Raw genomic sequence first — 12429 nt, 5'->3', positions numbered from 1 at the left:
GGTCTTTTAGGAAGATTTTAGAAACAGTGTTCATTTTTGTCAGTTTTTCTGCCATCATTACCCATTTCCTATCTATGCTATTTTGTATTTTTAATGTTAAGCTTCTTCTCTCAGGGCTGTGCCATTGGTACTGGGTTCTGTGCAGCCTCACATTTAGACATGGTCGTGGAACAGCTAGAACATGTTATCAAAGAGGACATGGTGCGCAAGGGGAAATCCCTATTCGGTCTAGTCAAAGTGAGTGCAACCATGTTAATTTGCAGCTCTGTGTGTGTGTCTGTGTGTGCTTGTGCGTACATGCATGTGTGTGTGTACTAATGTGTGTAATTTTGAAATTAAGGAGGTCACAGGGAAAACTCAGTTGGCCATGGCGAAGAGGGTCCTAAAGCTATTAGAGCTTTTGTATATGTGTAGAAACTGCATGATGCATGATTTGTATTACCTGTTAGTACCCTTACAAAAAATGGAGTCCTTTGCTTACAAGTAGGAAGTGTTTAGTGCACTTTTATTTGTTGCACAGTAACTATGTAGTGCTATTGAAGTATTCCACATCAACTGGCTTGTAGTTTAGTAAATGTTATCTCATGGCCTCCTCCTTGAACAGTCAACACATTGATTATTTAACAATGACAGTCAATGATGGGTGGGAAAAACAAAGTGGCTTGTGTTATGTTTTCACAATATACCACTTCTTGTAGGACAAATCAGAAGCTGATGTTGAGAAGATCAAAGCGACGGTGATGTTGTGTTACGGATATGTCACATTTCATTCCCCTGTACAGTGAGTGTTCTTATTGTGTGATGGTAACACATAACCCATGATAATGCTTCCTGCTGGAGGTTGTGTTAAACTCATAACACAGACTATTGTAGTCATGCTGCTTGTTATTGTAATGTGTACAATATAGCATACAATACCTTTATGTTATGATAGTATTAAAATTTAGGTCTGTGTTTGTGTGCACTACAAATCTTACAAAAGAAAACATATAGATAAACTATGCAAGTGTAGCTTGGCAACCGTTGGAGTGTACAAGTATGAAACACAAATGCCTCTTAATTCAGTTAATTGTGTGATGGAAGTTTACATAGTAGCATGATATTGACCATGTCCCAAACATAAATAACGTTTACTTCAGGACCTCATTAATAAGACCACCTCTTTAGACCTACTTGACTTGGTCACTATAATGAGATGGTCTTATTAATGAGGTCATGAAGTACACCTTAGCTATGTTTGGGACCTACTTGGCATGGTCCTTAGTCCCAAACATAACTAAGGTACGCTTCATGACCTCATTGACAAAACAACCTCTTATAGCGGCCATGTCAAGTAGGTCCCAAACATAACTAAGATACACTTCATGATCTCATTGATAAGACAACCTGGCACCTGGTAGTGAGGTCCCAGAAGGTGTCCCATGACATTTTTAGCTCACTGTGCTTTACAAAAAAGAAGTCATCTTAATCATTTGCCACATGGCAGAAAACAACAGTTTAAATCACTGAGAAAGCTTACCATAGTATTTTGTCTAGTGATAGTCAATTGTCTTTTTATATTCCTTGTTTGTGTAGCTTACCAGTGTCATCATTTTCTATGTCGCTACCATTGCTTGTAACCTGTTCAATGTTTTTCTTACTCTAGTTTGATCACCTCTCGAGTTGAAGTCAACATCTTGCGAAGCATCAATCCTCATTTTGCTAAAGTCAAGGTATGAACATTACTAATCAATTGATGGCTCATTATCATCTTGATCTCTCCCACCAGGACACAGCAGTCAAACAGAACTTAATCAGAACAATAGACCTCATTGGGAAGGCACTTCATCCAGATCATCTTAAAACTACTAACTTCATATTTGCAAAGCGTAGTGATTTAATAGAGCATCTCTTGGTAGGGATCTCTTCAATGCCAACGATATTTCTAACCATGCTTTTTGTCCATTAGAATTATATTAGATTAGAAAATTCATATCAACCAGTCTTAACAGAGACCAGGGCATTGTCGATGCACGCCTGTGCTACATTAGTGTATCCATTTTGTGTATCTGTTGTCTGTTGCTATGTATTATTCCTTGACTGGTGTGACTAGTAAATTGCAGCCTGGTATACCGGAGGCCGAACAGTTTGAGATTGCCAAGGTAGCAACTGATCATCTCTTAGCAGTTCCTTTCTTGTCCAGTACTAACAAAAAGGTCTCAGAAGGAGCTATTAAGGTGTGTGTGTGTGTGTGTGCGCGCGTGCGTGCGTGTGTGTATGTGTGCACGTACACATGACTGTGTGTTTGTGCATGCATATGTATTCATTTGTGTACAGTGTGTACACGCTTGTGCGTATGTGTGTAGTGTTGTGAGGCAGCATAGCCAAGTGGCTAGAGCATAATAAAAAGGTTCCAGGATCGATGCCTGGTTATGCCAATTTAGTGTTGTTGTTATTTTCTTGAGCAAGAAACTCTACTCACATTGCTCCAGTATACCCAATTGTTTTAAAGGGCACCTGGTGGCCTGGCGTCAACTGAGGAAGCAGCCCACCCAGCTGTGACATCAATGGGTACCTGGTATTTACTGGGGGGCAACTGTCCTTGTCTTGTTTATCAATGTCGGGGTCGTTGTGGAACTTCAGGTTCTGCAACCTCTCTCTGTGAGACCTGGACAGCCTCCTGTGGGTTCATATAGCACTACCCCAGAAAGATTTGTCTGCACAAGGCTCAAATGCCTGAATGGTGCACAGGCATCCCAGTACTGGTTTGCTGGATGGCAATAGCTGTGTTTCACATGGCTGCCATATAGACTTATAGTTGTGTGCGTGCCTACGTACATGAGTATATAGTGGATGAGTAGTGTGTGCATAGTCTGTATTTTAATATTTAGTACATGTTAGTGTTCCTGTATCAGTGTTGTTTATTTTTCCTACTACATATACACATAGGATTGTGAAAATTACACCAAGGATGCATTCAATGCTTTGCACCAACTTTTAGTCGAACTACTGCTCAAGGAAATCACATCAGATAATCTGGAAAGCATATACAAGGTACACACAGTATGTGTCTGTGTGTGTGTTTGTTAATAATTTGCACATGTATTGTACTACTGTATGTATGTGTGGTGGATCTGTTTATGCCAACCTGCAGCTGTCTGTACATCTGTACGTACATATCAAAGACAACTGATTAGTTGTGCGTAATTTTTAGGTTTTCTAGATTGGTATATGCTTAATTGTGCAGGCAGCCAATAATTTTACAATGTCTGTCACAATCTTGCAAGCAAACTTTTTCACTGAAAACAAACCAAAAATAAAACAGCTCAGCCAGCTTCTTAAACAGCATTTTTAGTAGGATCTCAGACTTTTTACAAAGTGATTGATTAATTGTGTGGGCAGCAGATAAATAAACTTTTGCAGCCTAAACAGTTATTATTAACAACGTTTTTAGTGTAGAAGTTATGCCTACAGCAATATCACGACATTGAGTTGTAATTTATTGTATTGTAATTATGACTTTTTGAATGTGAGTGTTGATCTGTCGATATTATTGTTCAGCACTATTTTGTTTTATTTATTGTTTACAGCATTTAGAACATTGGATGCAATCCAGTGAAGAGATTGAAAGAAGACGAGCAACGGAGTGTCTTTACAGGCTACTTGTAACTTATTATAATGAACTGGAACAGAATCCTTTTGAGGTATGTATGTACCTATATGTTCACAGCTCACAGCAAGTGCACGTACATGCATGTGCATGCACACACACATGCACAAGCATCCACACACACACACACACACACACACACACACACACACACACACACACACACACACACACACACACACACACACACACACACACACACACACACACACACACACACACACACACGCACGCACACACACACACACACACACATATGCACGCGCAGGCAGGCACACACACACACATACGCACGCACGACATGCACACACACACAAGACATGCGCACACGCACACACACACAATGTGTTAATGTTTTACATACCTTCTGCCATCATTAGGGTACCCATGAGTTACCCTTACAAGGTAGACTAATTGGAAGGCTAGTACCACGGTGTAGTGATCCCTCAGTACAAATCCGCAAGACTTCTTTAGAGTGTGTGCAAATAGTACTGAAGATTGCAACATGTGCAATTGGTAAGTTTGAACCATAAGATGCTAAGTCAAAGCACTTTTTGTGCTCAGCATGTAATAGCACCAATAGTTTTGTTAATGTACAGTATATATATGTACACACATTAAAGATGCAACAGTATATCGATATTTGACATATTGATTATGTGTTGAGGCCATGATACGTATTAGGTCATATTGATATATTGTGTATTGTGCTGATGTATCAAGGTGTATGGACATAAAAAATGTTTTACATTTTAATGGCCGATCTTCTCAGTTCTCATGAATCAAATTTTTATATATGTTGCAGATGCTGATTTTTACACTTATTGATTAATTAAAAGAATGGGAATTTTGTTATTTCTGAAAAAAGTAACAACCACCTATGTTTATATTCCTCTTCGTATATATCATGTGATATATCACTGTATCATGATACAGTGGAGACGATAAATTGTATCAATACACCCAAATACCATATCATTGCAATTCTAACAACACACATACGTACATATCCATAGATGTCTACAATAGAAGCCACTGTTGTACCTCGGGTATTGATGCAGTCAAAATAGTTTTTTTTTCTATGGTGCATTTATAACTACATATAATTAATAGCTATGAGGTACATGGTCTATGAATATCAGATGAGAGGCTTTAGTTGATATGTGGTTGTTTATTTATGGTATAGCAGTTTTTATGATAATTATCGCTTAGTTGAGTTCTATGGTCATAATAATAGCTATTGTCCCACAGTATTTGACTGACCTCTTTAAATTAATCTGCTCACTGCATAACCACCATATGGTGCGATTGACTATTTTCGAAGCAGAAATTTCACAAAGATGGTAAAATCTGAATTTCGAAAGTTTTGAAGAGTGCACATTTGAGTCCAGTTGGATTTCAGAGCTTTTGTTAGAAATCAGAGATAAATGCATGCTCTTTTTTTTTGTAAAGTAAACGACTTACTGATGAAATAATCTCCACCCTCTGTGCGCTAGAGATAAAATGGGGGAATGTCAAGCAAAGCAAATCCATCAGTTCAATTGCATTTCCACTACAATGTCATCAACCCAACAATGGCCATCCTAGACCAAGTGTTTACTAGCCAAGTGTTTACAACCACTAATTTTATGAACTTGTCAGCGAATATGTGTCTACACCAAAATTTTTGATCATGTGAAGAAGATAAGTTATTTTGTTTTGGGGAATTTTATTTTTGAGGTCTTTGGTATTTATCGAAGAGAATGGCCTCTTTGAAATATCTAAAAACTAAAAATACGTATGTGGTACAAGTGCGTGCAGAATCAGTTTGTAAGTTGGTTTTATAACACAGTACTTATCCTGTATGGTCACATCCTTTAGGTACATGGAAACAGATGGTATGCACTGTTGTGTGTAACATGATGTTATGTCACACTTTTGATTCCCAGTAATAAGCATTGTAGACATCCTTCATAGTTACAAAAAAAGGGAAAGGGACTATTGTGGTGTACTTATAATTATACAAGTCTCAGATGTGCATACGTACATGTATGTATGTACGTACGCATATGTGCATGCTCACGTTTGAAAAGCCAGCATTGGATATCATTGCTATAACAGTCAAAAACAGTTTAGACTTTAAAGTTATGACTTAGCCAATATTTGCACACTTGAAAGTTACAGTTATAAGAGATATGGTTAATGTTGTGTAAAGTATACGTTTGTATTCAGAATTGTTATGATGTTTATTGTAATACGTTGTTCATTGCTACATAATACTAGAAAGCAAGCATTTATAGTGAGCTGTACTCGGTTTATGGCTGAAGTTATGTTTTTTTATTGATGATTTTATTAATGTTGCCATGCTTCTGTTTCAGATAAGAGAATAGATTTTTTAGACTTTTTGTATCATTGTTGAAAAATGTCTGTGTTGATACTAAGGCACTAACATAGCCTTAGCCAGCTGACTGATATGCTATTGTTATAGCTAGAACCTGTTTGCTTGTATGGGCATAACCGATTTGCACTGTGCTAGCCTACTAGCTGGCTGCATTCCTCTACTGCGCCTAAGAAATCATTAATTTCAACAGTAGGCAAAATAAAGTAATTTAGACTAATTTTTTGTATGAAAACATTTCATTTATCTTATATCAAATACTGTGTGGAAGTGTTCCATTGGTTGATGCAATTATATGTAACGTTTAATTGTTCGTTGTTGTTATTAAGTGAATTATCAACACCACAATCATGTTCAGAGCTGTCTGTGATGATGATGTAATACATGTACAGTCGTACCTGTCTAAGCTAGTTACCTTCGGGCCAAAATTTCTGGCCTTAAATGGTTGGGTGCATTAAACTGGTGAATTAGTATATGAACTCACATGTGGGGAGTTTATAGTTGGCCTTGTCAGAAAGGCGGCTTTTCTAGCCAGGTTGTCGGTTGCCAAGGCAAGTTCTAGTATTGTTACAACATATGGTATCACTAACGCGACGTTGTCTCACGAGAGTGCAAGCAATTAAAAAGCTTGCTAATGAAAGGGTGTGGCACCTGTTTCACTTACGAGCATTCATCCCAAATGAAACGGGATGAATACTTGCAATTGAAATAGGTGTCACGCCCTTAAATAGCAACTTTTTAATCACTCACATCCTCACAAGACAACGTTACATTTGAGCAGTATTATAGGAGTAATAACTTATGATAAATGCTTACAAAATAGCTCTAAATCCACCTCCAATTTTTGTGACTAGTTTTAAAATTTTTGTACTAACAAGTGAAGAAAGTTTTTTTATACTGTATTAGTGGTGTGTATCTGGTATGTAAATAAAAACTAATTGTCGTCCATTAACAAGCCGATAAATAGTTTGATATTTGTTTGCCTCAAGCAAATACATTTAGGTTGGCTTATTGGTATACTGAGCAAGCATGGGGCAAGTACTTTGATTGAGAGAAGTGAAACCTTTGCGGTACACTGTATTTCCAATGTGGAAATTTCTCTCACTCTACATGTTGTACTTAAATAGAATCTATTGTTTGTTCAACATTAGTTATTAAATTATGTAATTGAATAGAAATGTTTCTTAAATGCTTATGTTTTCTTTACTGATTAATTGACTAGTTAGTAGGCAATTAATAGCTGCCTTCCATGTTAAGAGTAGTGTTGAAGTTTTTGCTATTTCAAATAGTTGTGAACCAAATGATGAATTATTCGATTATTGAATAAGCACTGAAAGGCATTAAGGTATAGCCTGAGAGCTATTTCTATCTCTTCTAATTAAATTTTCAGTATACACTGTAAATGTGCCACTTTGTTTACAATCACAAGCTTCTAGGTTTTGCTTTATTCATCTGATCGCAGCTTTCGAATATTATGTTAGTGAATCAAATAATGTCATGCCGATCGAATAGTTGAATACCAAATAATCGTTTCAGTTAAGAGCAGATCTCCACTAGACCACTGATAAGTTAGTACAAGGGTTTGCCTAACCTATATCTGTTGTGTTGAGAAAGTATCCGTGTCGTGTCAGTGTGTTTGTAGTGTAGTTATACGTATTATTAACAACTGTAGGTACTAGTGATAAACTAGTAGATGCTATTGATTTGTTGAAGGAGAGAGCTGAAGATGATGACCCCAATGCTCTGTTTGCCCTTGTCAATGATTTGTCTAAGGTTAGTATAGACACTATATCACATATTACAGTGAAGAAAACTTGCTTATCTCTTTGAAAGTAACGTAGGCCATTAGCCCCATTAAATTTATTTAGCCAAATCATCAGAATAGTGGCCAGTAAATGACATTTATAAAAGTGGTTGTATACCATACTGTATGGCGAGTTTTTCCTTGGGAGAATTTTTGTGGATTGACAGCTATATCTGCAAAAAATTTCCTGCTCAAAATTTGCAGCTCGGTCTACTACGTATTGAATATGCTTGAAGTCTGAATAAATTACTCCACAGGTTTGTAACCAACTCAAGGAGGTTTCATAGTGATATTAGAGACCTCATTAAATATCAAAGATCAAAGCATACCATGCATGCCATGTTCTAAGTGATATAAGGTGATCACACATTTACAGTAACACATCTGAAAGACATGTACACTTAGCTGCATGGGTGGGTATGCACTTTATACATTCAGTGTAGAAGAGATACTCATACTACTGTTGACAAACTTTGTGCCAGCCATTTCACATTACAGTCATGCATGAAATCTTCCATGTACAGCTATCACTATATGAATATTTTAATATTGGTATATATCACGATAGTAAATTTTATATTGATATGTCAGTATACTACTGCTACATCCCTACTACTACCTGGCGGAGGCGAGTATTAATAATCAGCTTCTGCACAATTGTAGCTTATTTACTACTGCTTGCTATCCAACAAAACTGGCAACTACATTATCAGAGCTTATGATAAGAATTCTCTGTTGTCCTGCCACAATGTCCTGACAAACCAAAATCGGCCGGACAATTGGCTAAATTGACTGGACATGAGATGAATGCCCAACATGTTTACTGTAGCATAGCAAATGAACATTATAGTGGTAAGACATCACATGCCTTACTGCAGCTGTTATGTGGTTAAAGTACACCAGTGGGTTGGCAATGGTACATTTATGGTCACTCCCTTGGGTTGTAAGAATGTATACTATCTCCTGGCAACCAAGTGACTGTTATTATTGATAGCATGCCACCTCAGCCCTTAGGCTCCTTCTTTATGCTTTGATGGGACACTGTGTCCAGACAAATTGCATTATGGTCAGACATCTATGCAATTTGACCGGATTTTGTCCGGTGTCTGGACGTTATCAGGACGTTATCATAAGCTCTGCATTATTGTATCGAGGCTTGTAATAAGAGCACGTGGTAATCCCATTAAATGCTGTTAAGGATGTGTGTTTACATAACATAATTAAATTCATTTGAAATTGGTAGGAACTGGTGGTCAACCACAGTAATGATTATAGCTAAGCGTCACTACTAATGTGGTAGCTTGCACAGCACTGTTGAAGCCTTATGAAAACTGTACGAAGGTGTTATGCTACTTCTAAAAACCAGGCGGCCATACAGTTAATACTTTCCCATTCTAACTAAATATAGGCAGTTAATCAACCATGTATATTTTATTCATGCTATTGCTATTATTAATTCAGCTAGATAACTGGATTTGTAAACACTATAATTAAGCATATCTCATAATTCATGAATTTTTTTTTGTAATTCTGTAATTACATTGCCATGTGCTGCTAACGAAGTGTAACCACTTTAAATAGCAAATTACACACAGAAGTATCTTCTCATTTGCTAGAAGTATATTCTCATTTGTTTTGTTATAGTGTGTCTGTCGTGTTTTCTCATGCAGAGAAAGCCTTGAGGCTGCCCTTAATTTTGGTTTGTGTAAGTACGGGTAACGCCCCCCCCCCCTTCAAGTTGAAGGATACGTTATCTCTGGTAGCCTAAGAGGCCTTCAACATTGTTTTGAAGTTGTTTAACATCTATAAAACCAAAGAGGAAGACCGTTCACAAAGAGTCGCCATACCCGTATTTCAGACCACCGAGAAGAAACCACTGCAGAGCAAAGTTTATGCATGTGGAAGTTTAATACAAATTTACTTTAGTTTTTTCAATTTTTACATCCTGGCTGCTTTTTACCGTTTAGCAATTTTGCTCACATGGGTGTAACATAGGTAGACACACACACACACACCACACACACACACACACCACACACACACACACACACACCACACACACACACACACCACACACACACACACACTTTTACGAAAGCAATTTCAGTAAACCAGGTGCGCGCCCACAACCGGCTGTGGATGCGCACCTGGTTTAATAAAATACGTAACTATTGTGCATGCATGTAGTGATATTCAAGATGGTTAAAGGGTTTGCTACCGCATGCTAGGGCAATAGTCATGATGTGAGCAATTCATTGCCCATGATACATAAAAATTTTGAACAATAGCTATCCATGAAATATTTCCCCTCCCCTTCAAAAACGTCCTGCTACACAGTATGTTTATTGTTCACATGTAAATTCTTTCTACGGTGTATAATTTTTGCATTTTTTGGGGTGTTTGCATGGCTATCCACAAATTTTTTATCCTCAAAATTGTTAGTAAGCAGCCTGTGTGAAAAAAAAAACTGCCTCTTAATTTTGTATGTATGCTATAACTTTTCTCAATCTCTTCTCTAAGGTGCTATGCAAGAAAATATCTGATGATAATCTGTGGTCGATGGTGTCACACTTGTTGGAAGGACTGGCAGACTATCAGTCTCATAGCTCCAGTGGCTCTTGTGTGGTACTTAATGGAATTGTAAAGACCCGAGTATCAACACTAACTGAACAGGTAATTACCAGCATGCTCATCGTCTTGGTGACAAGGACCCTTGTAGCACTATATATATTTCCTTTTACTTATACTAACTACATACGCGTATGTAAATAGCAGCAATAAGGAAGGACAATACTAATAAGAATTACCTGTATGTACATATGTGCAAGCATGTAAATTTATTTTATTGTTCCAAATTTTTCTAGACCATTTAGGCTATTTCTTGAGAGGGGAATTAACTGTGCAAGTTGATACTCTATTTTACCATATTTTTCATGGGTTGTTAGTGTGTAGCTACTATAGTTCAGCCTGTGAATGTTTGTCTCCTAATCTTACTAGAGTTGTTGTTTGTGAAAATTTTTTTTATCTGATGTTAGTTGTACAACATTGTGTTCTAATTGCCACAGACAAATTTAATTGTTGAAAATTTTGAATAAGTCGTGTGCAGTGGTTGTAACCGAAGCACACATGGTGAAGTCTGCACTAACAAATCACTCTCTAATAACTGTAGATTACATGTAAAAACAAAACTAATAGCTAATGTCGGTTGTCATGGAGTCAATGTGTCTGTTGTCACGGAAGCATTAAAAGTGGGCAAGCAAATGGTGAAGTCAATACCATAAAGTCCATAATTCAAGTAACGGATATTGCTTGTAAAAGCACCTCAAAGAGAAATGTCAAACCGTCAAAGCAGTGTGTCACTGACACCATCTGAGATCACAACAACGCAACATATCAATAACATATTTGGCTGGAAACCGTTCAAGATATCCTGTCACTTGTACATGCCATATCACTACCAGACTGACTCTGTTTAAGTCAGAAACCTGTTAATATAATTTCGCTACCCGTTATTATGCAATTGCAGTTTCTTTTTTTTCTTGCTGACAAAAATGCATGTTATAGTTACTATTTCATTGCATACTTAGCTACCAAGGCATACATTTCTAAGTATGTAAATTTTAAAAACATATATATACTGCCTTTAATAGTAGATGGCTTTACAAGAAAGTGTGTTGTTCTATACATCAGGGAAATGTTGGGAATTTTAAGTACATTTTCAGCAATACTTCTATTTAAAAAATTTCATAGCAGGATTCCTCTGAAAATGAACAAAGTGAAATCCAATCTGGCAAACATCTCTCATGGGAATTATGCACTTGTAATAGTCAGATTGCTTGTTTTCAGCAAGCGCACAAAAGAACCGCAAACCAAGCAATTATGTTGGTTACACTTTGACAGATGTTTTTCATCAAGCTTGCTTGACCTATAGTTAACTTAGTTATGCATAACTGGTTGTTTATCTCAAAGACTTAATCCACCCACACACGTGCATAATTTTTTGGTTAACCTGTTTTGACCTGTTGGTTAGTTAGAATAATTTTTAGACCTGTCTGTGGACATGACTATAATTTTTAGAATAGCAATTTAGTCTTTCAGTGGTTCATTCTGGGTTTGCATTAAAGCAGTGGTGAATATAGTTTTGTTTGCAGCTTTAGAAGCTAAAACCATTGTACTTTGATGTCTGATCAAGTTAGCTAAAATAACAGATAAAACAATTCACTTCAATATACTTCCTTTACTGGCTGAGTGGTCAAATAAGATCTTGTTGTGCCTGATTATGCCTACAAAATGAACACTTTAGAACTTGTATGCATCGTCATCCGGTTTCTAGTAACTTGGTTTACCTTGTAAGTATATTAGTATATTTCATGGAATTGTGTTATAAAGTTTTGTACATGTTTGTATGGGTACATGTCTGATTTTTTAGTTGCCAGATTTGATAGACCAGCTTCATATTAAGCTGGCTGACATTGTTTGCTCTCAAACACGGACTGGGACGCTTCGGTGTATGAGAACATTAGCACACCAGCAGACTCTGCCAACTCTACAACACATGCTCACCAAAACTATACCTTATGATCAGTTAGTAGTCTGTCT

At 37.0% G+C, this 12429-nt stretch overlaps 1 protein-coding gene across 1 annotated transcript in view; it reads left to right on the top strand.

The window, feature by feature from the left end:
• Positions 1-12429, top strand: part of LOC136264316 (maestro heat-like repeat-containing protein family member 1) — a 44050-nt gene that overhangs the window by 23080 nt on the left and 8541 nt on the right. The window contains exons 20-31 of the mRNA XM_066059031.1: positions 115-237; positions 699-781; positions 1646-1712; positions 1769-1894; positions 1949-2031; positions 2093-2216; positions 2929-3033; positions 3570-3683; positions 4030-4165; positions 7699-7799; positions 10351-10503; positions 12260-12414. Coding sequence (XP_065915103.1) covers positions 115-237; positions 699-781; positions 1646-1712; positions 1769-1894; positions 1949-2031; positions 2093-2216; positions 2929-3033; positions 3570-3683; positions 4030-4165; positions 7699-7799; positions 10351-10503; positions 12260-12414 — 1370 coding nt within the window. The remainder of the gene's footprint in view (positions 1-114; positions 238-698; positions 782-1645; positions 1713-1768; positions 1895-1948; positions 2032-2092; positions 2217-2928; positions 3034-3569; positions 3684-4029; positions 4166-7698; positions 7800-10350; positions 10504-12259; positions 12415-12429) is intronic.

Source organism: Dysidea avara, chromosome 8, assembly GCF_963678975.1.
Source record: "Dysidea avara chromosome 8, odDysAvar1.4, whole genome shotgun sequence".
Lineage (NCBI taxonomy): Eukaryota > Metazoa > Porifera > Demospongiae > Dictyoceratida > Dysideidae > Dysidea > Dysidea avara.
The sequence above is the reverse complement of the archived record's forward strand: the minus strand, read 5'-3'. Positions and strand labels throughout refer to the sequence as shown.